General features: G+C 44.6%; 1 protein-coding gene across 1 annotated transcript; it reads right to left on the reverse strand.

The window, feature by feature from the left end:
- Nucleotides 1–22: 22 nt before the first annotated feature.
- LPCAT3 (lysophosphatidylcholine acyltransferase 3) lies at nt 23–15,404 on the reverse strand. Its single transcript, XM_065028142.1, is given in 14 exon segments — nt 23–375; nt 495–621; nt 732–890; nt 1,422–1,569; nt 2,193–2,359; nt 2,686–2,772; nt 3,507–3,615; nt 4,015–4,193; nt 5,235–5,272; nt 5,394–5,487; nt 5,616–5,722; nt 5,840–5,947; nt 15,208–15,361; nt 15,363–15,404. Coding segments are annotated over 13 exon segments (1,509 nt in total). The 3' UTR covers nt 23–375; nt 495–504.
- Between the last annotated feature and the right edge of the window lie 1,852 nt (nt 15,405–17,256).

Genomic DNA, 17,256 nt, shown 5'->3' on the forward strand with positions numbered 1-17,256 from the left:
AGGAAAGGAACTGAAGCCAATATGGAAAAAAAACAACAGCATTTTTTTTATCTTGGATGACAAACGTAGAAAAGTCAGAAGGTGGCTCCAATCCAATACAGTGCTTGCCTTGAGTGTTTTACAATCATCGGATACCAGCAGAGAGAGATGAGTGTCCACTGGAGGGTGGCAGAGAGATAAGGCAACATACAGAAGGTGGAGGATCTGGAAGGAGGCTTACTCCATTCCCCTCCTTTTGGGTTTCTGACCCTGTGCTTTCTCTTTCCCCCTCCTCGCGTTGAAATAAAACTCATACTTTAACACAGCAAACTTGGCAGGTGATGCTTTGCTTCCGGAGTGTTAAATTGACTCCTACAAATGCACGGGTGGTACAATCTGAAAAAGAGAAAAGTGCTAGATTTGTTTTGGTTGATTTTATGTTTGCCTTTTACCTTGGGATGTAACGTTGCAGCCCACTTCAGCTGTGTGGGATTCTCTACCTCATACAGCCTTACCTTTTGGCTGTTATTCTGCTTTTTTTAGCTTTTCTTTTTGTGGCACAATTAATCTGCGAATGTAAGGCAGCACCAATAATAAGGTGAAGAACAACACGTGGCCGAGGAAATAAATAGACCTGTACACCTGTAAAGAGAAAGGCAGGGTTAAGCATCAGCAAGCAGCTTTGAGCCAAGCACATAAGAGATGGGATGGAGGGAAGAGAGTTGCTTGCATGGGCTGTCTGTGGCTACTACCTTTATCCATTTGTCCCAGGTGAAAAGGCAAAATGGCACCAGAGAGTAACCCATAAACATCCAGTGGTTAGCCTGCTGCAGCACATAGAAGATGGGCTGCAAGGCAGTGATAGAGGCCAAAGTGCTCAGGGAAGGACTGTCCCGAACAAGGTTTATGACCTAATTTAAAGAAAAAAACAATAATTCTGATCAGTTGAATGTCCTATGGCTACATATGCAGGCTCTGGGGCCAAAGTCATCTATCCAGCTGTGTAAAAAGAGTTTTAGTAAGCAGTTAGTCTAAAAAAGAAGCTAAGGACCCCATCCTCAAAATTTTAACTAAAAGAAACAGTGTAAATATAGAATACGGTTCTGTCAGTACTGGGAGACTTAGCAGAGCCATTGAGCTCACGTGATTGTCCCTCCAACCTTTCCAGCTGCCAAGCACTTCAGTTGCCGTCTATTCATATGCCAAGTTCTCCACTTTCCTTCCTGTCAGCTTCTGCAATAAATTTATGGCTTGCCTTTGCAGAAGCCAGCAATGTACTGAGGTCTTGAGAACAGAACTGTATCATGTTTGAAAACCAATTCCAATGTAAGAAGCCACTTTTCATATTTAATCCAAGTAAATCCTTCAGTGTGGCAGTTTCCAGACCCAAGGGAAAAGGCGAATGCAGGCCACCCTATTCTGGTAAGTCAGACAAAGCGCACCTGTCTTTCAACGATGACTATCAGCAACTCCATCTGAAAGCACACCAGGTAGCCAGAGTGCAGCCCATGCCAAATGGCCAGGAAGAACAGGGCCAGCGCCTGTGACAGCAGTTTGTTACCCAGGAACTTCAGACGCTTGAAGATGTAGCTAGAGCAGAAAATAAACAAACTCAAAGTGCTCCTAGTTTATTGTCTGTCCTCCCCTCTCCATCTCAGAGCTGCAGGGCCCAGGGGACTTTGCATGCCCTATGGTGACAGGAACAGCAAGATAGCTCCCCTTACGAGGGCAAAATATACCTCAGTCCTTGTTTTTAAAGAAACCCCAGTTAATGGGCAGAAGTGGTTCATCCAACAATGCACACAGAAACTACATTTTACAATTCAGTTGAGTCTCCCAGCAAGTGCTGAACCAAAACCCATTTGGGTCATTGCATAGGGAGCATCCAGAGGCATGATGTAGGCACCAGCTGGCAGAACAGTTCTGTGGCTGACCACACAGGCCAAAGGGCTTGCCATAGTCTGGTTCTAGCCCCTGCCCTCCTGCTGCCATCAGCTGCTTGTCTACATCAGTGAACTGCTGTTTTAGATTCCATGAAAAGATCTGTCTAACCATGTAAACTGTTTCAAATGGCACAGCAGCAAAATGTCAAGAGCATAAGAACAGAAAACTGGCATATTCTTCCTTTAATGCTCCCTCTCAGCCCAGGATCTTGGTTCTGTTGACACAGACATTACCCACACATTATAGAAGGGGAATTTTGTCCTGCTCACCGAGCCACCCAAGCATTGGTGTTGATGTTGAAAGATGCAATGGTCCCTGTGAACAAAGGCGTTGTCTCATATAACCAGACTTTCATGTTTGCACAGGCATTCCACAAAGGCTTTCCACTCTGGTCCTTCCCATTGTACCCCAGACCAACAAGGATGCAGACACCTTCCTATGGAAAAGATTCGCAAAAAGGATGAGAGGAAAACATTGCCTCTCCCGTTTTTTTTTTTTGTGGAAAGGCAGAACTGAGGAAACTCTGACTCTCGCTGTGTTCAGTGGAGAGCACCACTGCAGACAGAACAAATGGATTGAAAACTGCCTGCTTTTTAGTTAGCTAGCCTTTGCTTACTTAAAGCAAGCTAAACTGATCTGCACTGATGTCCAGATATTTGGATTACTTCCATTTTGCATTAAATCCGAGAGCATTTTAAGTAGCTGTAAAGGTGCAATGTTGACTCACATGTCTTTTGTTTCTGGAATGACAGCTAGACTCACCGTAACAAGCCAGCAAGTCACGTATTTGTAGAGTATAATTTTGCCCCAGATCATTATGTAACCACAGCGGAACCAGAAAGGCTTCTCCTGCAGAGATAGGAGTGAAACAGAATAAAAATTAAAAATGGAGTTGAGTTGCAATAGTGAGACAAGGAAGATGAGATCTCATCACTGTCTTCCATTTCAATCTGATGTATTTGTTGAAACTCCTATATAGACTGGACTGCCAGGCTATTGGCTTATGCAGATTTACACATAATTCTCCTTCTTTTGGTAATATTTCGCTTTACTGAAATATGTACTTTGGGAGGACTGGGATTAGCATAATTATTGCAGAATTTACACTCTCATTTATTCATACTGACACAGAAACACCAATAATCTGCAAGTAGGAATTACTTGCTAACAGTTTTCTAAGAACCTCAAAGACTCTGGTAAGCCTTGCAAGTTACTCTAGTGAAGTTCTTCGCAGGTAATGACTAAATGGAAGGACATTAGAAAGTCACAGAATACATGTTAGGTTTCTATAAACAACAGTAGCATCTAAGATTAATTCTCTATTTGTAAAAGTTTTCATTTGGTTCAGTTCAACTTAACACATTCCCATTCTACATGAAGTGGAATGCATAGGACAGGTAGTAAAGCCAAATCAGTTGTGGAAAGGCTTATCGCTAGCTGCTGACTTAAACTGAGGAAAAACTAAAACAAAACAAACAAACAAACACAACAACAAAAACAAACAAAAAACATTATTGTAGATCCAGTGCCCACCACAGAAGTGGAATTCTTCCACAATCCAGAACTGCCAAATGAATACATACCATATAATCATCTGAGATGAGGTATTCATCAGAGATGTACAGGCTTGACAAGGTATAGGTTACTAGAAATAAGAGACCCAAACCCAGGCGCTTGAGAGCAGGCACAAAACTGAGAAAAAAAAATACAAAGGTCAAAGAAAAGCCTTGGAAAAAGACCATCAAACTCATAATTTTAAAAACAGAAGTGGAGAGGAGGAGTTAGGGGAGATAGCAAAGGGGAGTCACCATATTCCACTGCAGCAGATGCCTCTATTTGGAAGCTGGGATGCTAACATTACCAGGTTGGGACCAAGTCTGTATGAAAGATGTCAAATGGTTGTTGACATTCAAGCCCTAGAACAATGCTAGGACCTTAAGCAGAGAGTTATAAGCTGCCTTGACCTATAAAACACTTTTAGTCACAGTGCTTCAGTGTCCAGGCAAGAGGGCACTCTGCTGCAGGGAACACATGGAGGATTCGGCATTCTGGGATCTTAGGAAGGCAAGGAGCTAAGTGGCTTCTTATTACCTATTGGGTCTCTGGCCTTGAACGTCAGTCATCTCACTCCTTGCCAGTTTCTGATAGTCTGTCATGGAGAACTGAGGCCCCACCATGAAGGCACCATAGAAATAGGAGAATCCTGAGACCTCCAACAAGGTAGGAACTCCCCGGACAGCAAATCGCCGCTGCTCAGGTGTCAGGATCTCCTGCACCAAAGGGAGTGGCATTAGCATCATCCTAGGGGATCTCGTAATAGCTCTGGATACTATGTTCTCTGCCTACCTCCTTAATGGTCTCAGTTCTTGCTCTCCCATGTATATGGAACTTTCCACTTTGTACATTCCTCTCCTCAGCCCTCTCTATCCCTATCCCCTCTAAACAGCAACAAGATCCAATGGTTGATACCAGTTGCACAGATCTCTATTCCCAGATAAGCTCAAAACATGGAAGGGATCTACTGGCATGCATCCCTGCCAGCATAGTAGGCATAATAAAAGCACTGTATCTGACCTATTCCAGTCCCTGACAACAATTGCATGTACTCTCTCCCAAGACCTTATCATCCTACAATTCCTACTGCTTGACGCAAGAATTCATTGCCTTTAAATACTTGAAACTTCAGCTCAGGAAATTTCAGCTCAACCTGGTTTTCTTGCAGTCAGCAGTGATTCCATGGATGCTCAAGACTTGGTCAGGCCCCAAACAGGAGACAGGGAACGGAGATACTTGAAGTAGGATGTGCTGTGCAACTTCTGTCACTGCTTCATCTGCTCTAAAAACCAGGCCCTAACAAATGGTAAATGGCAACCATTCATAGGCATATGGTAAGACTAAACAATGGAAAGGAAGATGGGAACTGAGATCTAGTACTGATGGTTTCCAAGTTAAAGATACACTACCCACAAGACACAGAGCATTGAGGATCAGCAATCTAATGCAACAGATTTGGGGGAATTTGGAAGGGGGCAGAATAATATTCTGACACGATTGAAACGTTTGTCCACCTCTAATCACTGTTCCAAATAATTTTTCATCCATCTCTAATCTCTATTCAAAATTATTTCTTTCCATTCCAGAATTCAGTGCCTTCAGAAACACTGAGGCTTTCCTCTCAGCTATGGCTTTTACCAAACAGTGAATGCAGCTTGCTAACTCACATCCTTTGAACTTGATTTTCTGACTTCTAGCTCACTGGAATAACATGGAAGAGGGAAGGAGGAATGAAGGAGAAATGGTGTCTTACTCACCGGATCTTTTCCTCCATCATAGTAATCGATGGCCAGACCTAGAGGTGTGAAACAATTATTTGAAGCCCCGGGACGGGCTAGTTTGGTTGAGCAAGCAGTCCTCTCTTCCCGGAGGCGCAGCTTGTAGAGTGCAATAGATAGGAGGGAGGTGTCACTCACCAATCAACTTGAGTGTCAAGACACAATGTGGCATTGTCCACTTGATGTCATAATGCTCTGTGGCTGTGAAGTAATATCCAGCCATAAGGTACGTCTGAAATAAACCATTGTTTGGGTTATTCAAACTAATTCCTCTAGCTGTTTTTGATCTGTCTCCACCCAGAGTTGCTACTGGGAAGTGCAAAACTGAACAAACTGATGCAGTAAGAAAGGGAGTTTTACCATCTGAAAGAAGAACGTGGTGAAAACGGCAGTGATTGTGCGACCCATCAGTCTCAGTATGAGGAACTGGATTAGGACACATAGCAGTGAATGACAGAACTGCATCCCTGTGTGACAGGAAAAAGAGAGAGATGAAGTAGAAATTACATTTTTCCCGCTACAGATCCTCTCAAACCAGAGTACACCCTACGCCAGGCAGCTTTCTCTTCCCAAACTCATCTTACCAAAATTGAAGTAAGCAATTGAGAGTCCTGTGAACATATTGTAGAGATGAATGAGGTAGGCCTCCTTTTGGAAGAGGAAATAGCGCTGGAACAAGGCAAAAGGATATCCTGAGTAGAGGAGAAAAAAAAAAACAAAACAACAAAACAAAAAAAAAAAAAAAACAAAAACAAAAAAAAAAACAGATGAAAGAGTTGCAAATTAGCGTAGATAAGAATTTGTAATGGTCCAGGTTATAGCTTTCTTGAACATGTTGTTAGGAACATGTACTTTACGTAGATATATCATCAACACAGGTCACAGTGTACATTCCTGATATTGTATTTCCATCTTGGGAGATAGATGCCAGATGAATTATTCTGTATACTATACAGAATACTTTAACAGGAACATAATTATTTAAAAGTTGACATTGAAGTGCAAGAAATTCCAGGATTGCAGTTTCTGGCCTCATTCAATACATCAGATGAATAATGCTGAAATACATGAATCAGACTTCAGTCTCTCATTAGTTTTCAAATTCTGTGATAAATGCAGTGAATGTAGTAAGAAACTAGATTAATTAAAAAAAAAAAAAAAAGAGGAGGGGAATTTTATTGTCAATACCATTACACTGTCCTAAAAAATTCAATCCCTGCTCTCACCTCAGTGAGTTCTGCTGACCAGCTTTAATCCAAGAGTTCCCTGAGTGACCTCTAGTAGTATACTCTTTATATTATAACTCTCTAACTTCATATTTGCATCCAATTTGTGAACTACTGAGCACACAAAGCTGTAACTACAATCTACTGGGTCTACACATGTAATATTTTTTTTAAAATCAAAGTCAGAAGCATTTCATATGGAGCAGCTGAAACAAGTGGAAGGAGTTTTTTCCTTGCATTTTCTGTGTCTTAGCTCCTAGTCTAATTTAGGAATGCCTCCACATTATTCATCTGCGGCTCTAGTGAGAAGCAAACATTTGTGAAGCACTCTTGTAGTACACTGAGAAGTGCCATACATAAATACACAAGTAAATTAAATTCTGTCATCCAGGTGAGTTTCAGGTAGCATGCAATAAACATTGCCACATATTAGACAATAAATATATTATGTTTAAATACATATTGTCACGGGGAGTGTTGTCCATCTCATACATATGTGAAGTCTGTTCACACAATGAAGTGTTTCTAAAGGCATGTGCAGAATGAGCTGAACTGGGATAGTGGAAGCAACTTCAATTCTGCCATTTAGTAACTTACTGCTTTACTTTGCAAGCTTGTGTTCTTTTATCCTGACTAAAAAGAAAAAAACAAAAACAAAAACAACAACAACAAAAAAACCCACCAAAAACTCCACCAAAAAACCCAAATTCATCACATACCACTATACTGGCATCCACACTGCTGAAATCTGTAGCAGTGGGTAGACCTCTGCTACTTGCACTAATGGAGTAATAGTAGCAGTAGGTAGTCATGTTTTATATGGAAAATAAATAAAAGGTGATGAAATGCACATTTTGCCAGGAAGTGTCTGATGGATGGAAGGTTTCCAATAACCAAGGCCAAATCTAGTCACCACCATGCAAGGAAATGAGAAACTCTGTTATGTTATGTAAAATACACTTCTTGCAGTCTATCAGTGCTAACAGGCTGAGGTGTGACTGGAACCATTTTCAGGTCCTCTCCATCCCCTCAAGCCCTTTGGGAGGGAGTCCTAGAGCTGAGACTTCAGGGTTACCTCCCACATCTCACATGGCAGCACGCTCTGCTGTGCCCAAATGTGTACCTGCTGCTTCTGCAAACGCAGCTGCTGCTCCCCACTGCCTCTGGCTCTTGCCGCCCTTCTTTCGGTTTTCCCTGCTTCCATGTTCCTGTTCCTTCCTCCTTTTGTATCCTGTGCTGGTTTCCACACCACAGGCTGCTGTCTTGGTTTAAGCAGCCAGCCAGACCCACATACCACAGCCCTTTGCCTGAAGAGCCTGGCAACCTCGCTCCTGCCCATCCAGCTTGGCCTTCCCTCCTGTAAATTCCAAGTTCCCTTACCAAACACTTTACCATAACCCTCCACTTCTGCTCCCACTCCCCATGCCTGCTACACAGCCTTCTTTTCCTTGGCTGGCATGCACTTCTGTCCCATCTCTCCCGTTGCTTCCCTGAACGCCAGCTGAGGGGGGAAAGGGAATTGGCTAAGAGAGTTCATCACACGGGCTCTCTGAGGATACAGGAGTAACTAAAAGAATTTGAGCAATTAATATGATTTTTTTTTTAAAGTAGTATTGTCTTCCAGCCTTCTACTCAGAAACATACAGACAGGGATTCTTGTTTTCATGTGCCAATTTTCCTGCTGAAGTTTAATAAACATATTAACAACTGGCTTTGCAAAAGGGAAAGTGACAAAAAATTTATAAAGTGTTACCATTATTTTAGATCGAAAGTTAAAATACTGAGGTTTACTATGGAAAAATGTTTCCCCCTTTCAAACAAGAGGGAGAGAAATTAGATCAGAAATACAGGTAAAACACAACTTATTCCTGTTCCTCAATACATATAGTTTTAAAACTACATTTTCAAGGGCTTCCTGCTTTCTCAAAAAATCAGTACAATCTTGCAAAACATTCCATTTTCATTGGGAAAAAAAAAAAACACCTGTTTTTTTGGCTCTAGCCATTCCTGTAGATAGAATTAAATTATGACTGGATACTATAATGTACCTTGCATTTCTAAAAGCCAGTGTTTCTATTCCTTCAAAGGCCTGTCTCACTTGTCAGGTGTACTCCTTTTTAGCTCTACACAGGAGATCATATTGTGGTTTGGGTAGTGCTGTTCTGAAGGAAAAAGAATTATGACCCCTTGCAAACAGAGAGCTACTAATACAGACAGCATATATTTTTTCAGAAAGCCACAAATTTAAATCCTGGACTTGCACCACATGGATGCTGTTCCAGTTCAAAAGTCACAACATCCACCTAAAGTCTGATATCTGGAGCAATTTGCGAATACTCTGGACCACAATTTAGTTACAGTTTTGCTGCACAGGAGATAATTTTCTCAGTTTCACAACCTGGCCAGTTCCACACTGCAGATATAAATTTTAACCCTCAAATGGCAGTGGATACTGAATATCAATAGGCATTCTGCTGTGGCCTGTGTACTTCTGAACACTCACGCTGTATTAAATAATGAGCTACTCCTACTGATAACAAGAACAGTACTCCCACCCCACTATGTTGTTCTCAATGCAGCCTGCATTAGCATAGCAAAAGCAGAAGAGCAGTTTTTGAAGTTATTGTTGCCTCCCAGCCACCTTTCTGTCACATTTGGATATGTTAGCGTCAGGATGTCGCGTTGCCTTGCTTTTGCCATTCAGAAACAACAGGAGTGGAGTTCCTGCTCCTCTCTTGCTGAGGGACCCTGCCCAGCAGCTCCCAGTCTGCCCAGCTCCTCTTTCATAGCTCCTCCAGGCAGAGCAGACCCAGGCAGGAAAACAGCTGTAATACTCCTGGAGAAAGCAGGTGACCCCTTAATCTGAAGTACTTCTCTTCCTCTGTGCACCCCACAGTTGAAAAGCAGTCTGCATGCAGAGTTGAATTTTGCCTCTAGATATAGATTTTCTACAGAAGAGAATTATCAATTCACATAAAAGGGCCAAATTAGCCAACACATGCTGCTGCTAATAAATTCCTCCCTTTTTTTATTTTTACTTTTTTTTATTTTAACTTCACAGGAACAAGAAGATGATCTCTGGTTAAGAGAACCCCAGCGCTGGAAAGAAAGGACAAGGTTTGCTTCTTCGCCACAGCCATTTGGGAGTAATGGACCACTGCCCAACGTCCAAGTTGTCCACAGACACAAGAATCAAACTGAGCAAAAGAAGCAAATGATCAAGAGGCTGAATTAGGCAGGAGCAAAGTTCTACTAATTCCAAGCAAAAATAGCACTGTCAAGTTTGCCATCTTCTGGAACGGGTGATTAAGATGTCTGTCTTTTTCCAGAGATAAAGCTGCAAATAAGAACACCAGAAACATTCTTTTCATCTCTGCTCCCTTTATTTCCCCGTTTACATGCATTAGCTCTGTTTCATCTTCAAGAGAGCAGATCACACTCTTTTTCTCTTCTCCCTTTTGCTGCTTAGTTAACTCCACCTATGTTAACATCTAGCAGATCAATTGTCTCAGTTTTCTGGTAAGAATGCTAAAACTAAAAGGAAGGGGACAACAGGAAAAAGACATGTTACCTAATATTTTTACTTCAAAGGTATTTTTTTTCTGTCTACAGTACTGCAAAAGTCCCACACTGTGTTTAGTATTGGGTACATATACATGAGTATTTTAATTCAGCTCAGGAGTATACTTCTAAAGTCCACTTAACGGTGCTCTAGTTTGCATAGCAGAACTGTCTCAAAGCATGTGAACTGGACTCTTTTCAGATTAAACTGAACTGAAAATGCACTCCAGTGGGTGCTCAGACCACGTGACTGGACTGAAGTAAATGCCCAAACCCATCAGGTACTGATGCAAACAATTCTGCTCTACAGATTTGCTTCTACTGTACCATTTTACTTGTTAATGTAGACACAGTCAGTGTACGGCATTACACAGCTTTTTTTTTTTTTTTTTTTTAATTTAAATAAGAAGACGTATTTGAAACGAAGAGTTTAAACAAGGTAGCATGAGTGCTCTGTGACAGGGCTGGTTTTAGCACCTCTGGCAGGATGGTGCTGCCTCTTAAAACTTCTCACATCTCTTACCCATCAGAACCAGTTGTTTGCCTCCCCTTCAGTAAGGTTCTTGTTTGCCTGACCAGCTGGGCACTTCATTTGGGCAAGTCATCAGCTATGGGTGACCATAGGGAAAACTTCACTGAGCCTAAAAATCTTCGGGATGCTTAGAGTAGGAATAAGCAGAGGATGTAAAAAAAAAAAATGGTGAGAGGTAGGAAGAGGTAAGATCACCTGCAAGCAAAGCAGCTGGTTTCTGGCACCTGCTCAGCACGAACATGTTATTTTCTGCAGCTCACTGCTATGTCTGTACATGAGGGCCCCAGGGCTTCTCCTGGCAGGTCTGGGTAGATCAGCAGGGTCAGTTCTGGCTCAGGGCTGTAAACACTATGTCGGCCCCCCCTCCATATTATGCAGTAAAACATCCCAGGTAGCTTGCTGTGTAACAGTATGGCCAGATAAAGATCTTTAATTCTTTGGGATCATACAGCCATGGAAGAAATAACACCAGCCTAAAGGCTTAAATACACAGTGCCACAAGGCCTCCTGTATCCTGACTTAACACTTTGAGCAGTGACAGCAGGAAGAAAGCTGTCTCCTCTCACAGGAGGACAAGCACAGCAGCACAGAAACCCTCTTCTCTCCTTCACACCACCAGAGGGGCTCCCTCCCTTTCTTCGCTGAGAGAACAGAACAGCCATTGGTTCAGACCACTTACTCCAGCAACCTGGAAGTAACTCTGTAGGCAAGGAGCTAAGACCACTAGTGTCTTCCATGCTGACCTACAGACAGAGCTTCTCCTGGGGGAACACTGGGACCTGGACCTACTAAAGAATCTAAGTTAGAATACCTCTCTGAAAAGACATCTGGATATGACTGACAGATATTAGTGTATTAGACATACCACCATTTTTTAAATGTTGGGGTCCAAAACCACACTTTGAGTATCACTGCTGTTGATAACATTGCCAAATTGCAGCCCAATTTCTTCAAAGATCTTTTATGCAAATTTTCACATGTGGGAAGCATGAGGTAAGTTTTTAATCTTGTATAATCTAAGTAATGGACTCTATTCTAGCTGTATTCTTTGCTTCAAAATTGCAGGATGTCTCTGATTTAAATACAAAGCTCTGACTAAAGTCCCCATAACGTACTCAGCAGTGTGCTGTTACAAACTTCATTTGTTCACTGAGAAAGCATGGTGCCCTTTAGGACTTATCCAATTTTTGTTATTGGTTGCTCTTCTTTCCTGCTTTCCCCTTCTCTCATTCTCTCCTGTATTTACTTTTTTTTCAGTAGTAGTGGAATGTTACTAGTTTTAAATTACGTCTTTCGGTTATTTCAGATCATGACTAAGTGAAAACACTCATTCTGAATCAAGAGTCCATTCAGACTAATTTTTTCAACAATAATTCAGCTTCCTGTGAAAATTAATGTAAGAAGTTGCAAAGTCCTTTGCAATTCCTCCTCTTTTGCAGAAGGCTATTTATACCATTTTGTGGTGATCTGCTGAACAGTGAAACCCTAGAAACAGTTGTCGCAGTAGATGGAAAACTGCATCATGGAGGGAGAAATAAGCAACAACTTTTTAATCAATCTTTGGAAGAGAGTACTGTGCTTCATCTTCACAGTCTTGTTCTCAAATAATTCAGCAGTATTAGCTGCAGCCAACGAAACTATTTTCCCCCGATTCTACACAAACACCTGAACTGGAGGAAGTAAAGGAAAAGCAATACCTTGCCTGTCCTAATGCCATTTCCAGCTTTTAGAAAGGCCTTTCATTTGTAGCCCATGCCATCATATGAAGCGGTCATCAGCGCTAGCTGCACTAACAACAGGCTTAAGGCTTTCAGTCACATTAAAACGATTGTAAGCTAAGCTGCAACTACATTAACATTTCTTTTCATGTTAGTGCTGGGTTAAGGAACTCTTCTCACTCTGCTCTCATGTTGCTCTGGAGTGGTGCTTGGCACCATTTTAATGTAATGGTATAATGCTTTACTACCCATCCATCAAACAGGAAAGCTGAAGTCAATCCCCTATGCCTTAATGGTTCCATCTACATGACCTGCAAGAGAACCAAACTACAGGCAAGGCTGTTGTACATGCCTTTAAGCCTTCCATCTGAAGTTACGCCTTCAGTTGCATGTAACTAAGAGATACTGAGCTAGGAAGGACGGACAAGGGAATATACAACTCTAGTCTCCTGGTTTGATATACTACACTTCAGGTATGTGAGGGAAAGAATTGGGAGTGGGTTCCTGGTACCTGACACACAGACTTTTAATACAAATGATAAAGATCCATTAAGACTTTATGCAAAACAGACAGAGACCTACATCAGGAAAAGACACTGTGCCATCTCAGTGGCTTGGTGTCAACACTGCATGTGGAATGTTTATGGATCTATTGACTGCAATGGGTATCTCTTCTTATTAAAAGGATAATTATTTGCAGTTAATTTCAAAGCAATAAGTGGTTTTGCTTACCCATAAGGACACCAAGCAGCCTTCCAGTGTCATGTTCTAGCTTACTGCTAGTGAGAAGGAACTCTGACAGTATGTCCAAAGTGCATTCTGCAAAGGCATCAGTCTACTGTATGTATCTGCCTCCACACACACTTTCTAAGATCTTTTCTGCGTCAGTACTTGTTAGACTAGTCCCTTGGTTCATTCAGTTGACTAACCTGGTAGTAAACCATCTGCTTTTTCTGGTTTAGGTTTCTACCAGGCAAGTAACTTCAGTCAGATTGTAATTAAAGTACCAGAGACAGATGTGGGAGAAAGGAAAGCAGGACTTTTCCTGTTCAGCTGTGAAGAGCTGCAAGACTAATTCACGCTAACTTATGTGCATGTCCTGTATGTTTCCTATTACTTTTTTCTTTATAGAAGAAATTTAGTTTAACTGACTCCTAAATTAAGTTCAAAATGATAGTCAGTTCAATCTCCTATATCTACAATTGACGTGAAAAATGTCTGGTTCAGTTTGATCTCACATATTGTAGATTAAATCTGTGGAGGGGTTTTGATAGATAAAGATTTGTTGCTGAATTAGTCAGGCTCAAAGGACTCTCAAGGCCGCTTCGAGAAGCTGAGAACAGAATCTGCTGTGAGAGAGAGGGGCATTCCTCAATCACTGGGGTCCTGGCGTGGCGTGAATCATTGGACGTATCATCAGTGAGACTCCAGCGCATGGACAGCCCATGACACTCATTTAGCGAATCCATGCTTGGAGCGTGGACGCGTGATTAGAATACAGTTGCATATATAAGGAGGCTGTTTTCTGTAATAAATGGCTTTAGCGTGATTCACATTGAATCGACTTGTTTTGCTGAGTCCTTATTTCGCTCTAACATAAATCATCAGAAATAATTCTGCTCCAGACCACATTTATGAAGTGACACAACTTTTCTTGCAACCCTTTTAAAAAATTATACTTTTAGTTAGCCAAAGGAACTTTGACAGATCACACAATAGCAGCTGTATCCCTTCAAATATACTTTTAGGTACAGAGAAAAGCTTGTCTTTCCTTTCTGCTAGGTGAGTACACCATCAAAAGCTTTCAAAACCCAAAGTTTCTTTGGGCATCTGTAGAGACGTATGTAGACAACACGTAGACATACACCTGAATTAATGTTCTGGGAGCTATAATGTGCTGCTCAGTTGCTAGCCCACATCATAACAACAGCTCTGCCTTAACTATCTTATGCTTAGATAAGCATAAGCAGTATGTGTTTTGCAACATGCTTCGCATTGCAAGTGGAGCACAGGACAACATCCCAGTTCTTCTGGCCACTTAGCTTGCAGGCTTTGCTCAGCCTACCTGGTAGTCCCTGTGATGACACGCCACTCCTGCATAGTTCCATGACTGCTGCCGACATTAATAATGTCTCTTGGCAGCAAGATCCCTGCAGTCTGACAGGGCAACATCTCAGAGGGGTTGTGGAGATTCCTGAATATACAACCCTCCAGACACATGCTCAGGGGAATTTGATGCATATGCAGCACCTGCCACTTGCACAAAGACAGCAGAACAACTGCAAACAAAGTTCTTATGTCCCAAACAGTGCTCAGGACACAGACCCAAATCAGGCTTGTTTCGCAGCAAGCTGAATGCCAACATCGCGCCGTACCAGCACGGTGACTGGCTCAGCAGGTCTCAAAACCCAGGCTCTCCCCCGCGCACCCGTTTCACAGGCAGCCTGCCAGGACCGCACCCCCACCTCCCCGCGGGGAGACCCACTGGTTCGCCTGCCCGGTTCAAAGTAGATTCCCCCTCACCCCCGGGAGAGCCGGAGGGTCTCCCCGGGCTTCCACGCCCATAGCTACTGCGAGCCACGTTCCGAACTCCCCGCCGCGCCGCGGCACCAGCCGCACACACACCACCCTCCACCGGCCGGGTTAGGCCGGGCCGGGCCGTGGCGGGGCGGGCCGGTGGCGGCGGGGGGCTCGCCCGCCGGCTCCGTGGGCACACGTGGCCTGGCACAGCCGCGCTGACACAGGTGCGGCTTCGCGCCTGGAAGGCGCTTCGCGGCGCTGCCCGGTCCCGGCCTCCGCGCAGCGTGGCACGGCGGCGGAGCGGCGGGGTCGCCCGGCCCCACGGCGGGCGGGGCTCCCTTCCTGGGGTGCCAGACCCGTCACCCCCAACTGCCGCGCCCTCTGCTCTCCCTCACCCATCAGGATGGACACGATGAGGCGCAGCGCCTGCTCCGACGAGCCCAGGGCCTCGGCTACCTGGGCCAGGCCCCAGCCGGACCCCGCCACCGCCATCTTCTCCACCGGCCGCCCCGCCGGCCGGTAGCTCCTCGAACCCGGTAGCGGCACCAGCCACCACGGCCCCCGCACCGCTCGCGGCCCCCTCCGCGCCCATTGGCTGCGCCGATCCGGCCACGCCCCCGAGGCGCCTCCGATTGGATGGTCGGTGGCAGCGGGGCAGGGCCCTGCGCTCACTAAGGCAAAGGTTACCCCGCGAGTGGGCGGTGCCGCAAAGGGCTGTCCCCGCTGGCCAATGATTGGAGAAAGCGCTTCCGAGGGCGGGGCTCGGCCCGGGAGGTGGAGGGCGGGGACAGGCAGGCGAGGCGGAGCCCGCCTTCCCATTGGCTGTGGAGGGACACGAGAGAGCCCGGCAGGGAGGGGTAGCGGACGGGGCGGGGTAGGGGTTATTCGCGGACACGAGGCGCGTGGGGATGGTGGCAGGCGGCCAACGGTTGTGCGCGTCGCTAACGGTCGTGCCAGCGGGGCAACGGCTGGGCTGCTTCGCTGGCCGGCGACAAGGCATGCTAGTGATCCCCCCAGTGCTGCTGGGTTCTGCTACTCTGGTGGCTGGAGGACAGACTCTGAGTGGTTGGTTCCTGTGGCCCCGAGGCACCTTCTTCACACACCAGGCATTATGGCAGCATCTGCCCTTTGCCCCGTCCCTGTGGCACCCAACTCTTTGTAGTCACCAGTTGTCTTTGCTTGCACAACCTCCACATTGGAGGACCTTCTCCTACGTGTGTTCATTCGTACAGACATCCATGACTGCACCCCAAGTTCTCCTCAGCAAAAGCTTCAGGTGCAGTGGATGTGGTGCTCTTCCCCTTGTTTAGGTTACCATTTTCCTGCTGTGTCATTCAGGTGGGCCATATTTCCCAAACTTAGCTGGGGGGCCAAAAACAAAGATTTGTATGAAAACGGACCTCTGAAGATCTTTGGTCCCAACCCCTGCTCACAAGCAGGACTCAGTTGATTGGGTTACTCAGGACGCTGCCGTGGCAACTGCTGTAAATTTTCATGGGTGGAGAGCCCCCAGCCTCCCTGGGCACCTGGGCCAGTGATGAATCATGTTTTGGAGGAAGTATTTTTGTCCAGATTATACTCTGAATTGCCTCTGTTGCAAGTTATGTCCGTTGTGTCTTATCCTGGGAAGGGTCTGCTCCTCCTTCTTTATAACCACCCTTTTGGGCAGTAGCATCTATTAGATACCATTCCTTGTCAAATCTGATGGGGAGAGAGGCTGACCGATAACATGCCCACATAGGCTTCATTTACTTAGGGGACCAGGCTAAAAACCTTGCCTTCCCTTGCTGTTCTCTTTTCCAGGCTAAAAAAATCCAGATTCCTCAGTATCAGTGTTCCAGTCTCCTGTTCAGTGATCTTCCACTGGGTTTGTTCACACCTCTCTTGTGCTGCAGAGCCCATAATGAACACAGTGTGCCAAGTACAACTTCATCTGTGCTATATAGAAGGAAATGATCTCTCCACCCTTAGACTTATGCTGTTCTTTGTGCCACCCAGTGTGCCATTAGCATTAGCTGCTACAAGGGTGCATCATGGGCTTATGTGCTAGGATCTTTTCTGCTGAGCTGCTCCTTAGCCCATTGTCTCCCAGCCTCTGCTGGTGCATAGTATTATTCTGCCTTAGGGGCCACTCTGACCATGAGGTTACAGTATGGCTGTGGGGTGGGCTCATCTGCTGGGAACAGGCCTTAGTGGGCATGGGCACTTCAATAGACACTTTAAATGAGGTGATTTTTCTCTTCCTTCCCCTGCCCCATTGTGGCAAAGGCACAGATCAGAGAAGGAAGAGGAAAGAGTCTTGAAAGAGCAGTTTAGCTTTGCAGCAGAAGATGGAGAAAGTGCAGATAGTAGAATAGATAAGGAATTAATGAAGAAATGGTTTGACAGAAACCTCGCAAAGTTCAGAAAAACAAATGCACCTGACATAACATGTGGCTTAACGT

The sequence above is a fragment of the Columba livia genome, chromosome 1, assembly GCF_036013475.1.
Source record: "Columba livia isolate bColLiv1 breed racing homer chromosome 1, bColLiv1.pat.W.v2, whole genome shotgun sequence".
NCBI classification, from domain to species: domain Eukaryota; kingdom Metazoa; phylum Chordata; class Aves; order Columbiformes; family Columbidae; genus Columba; species Columba livia.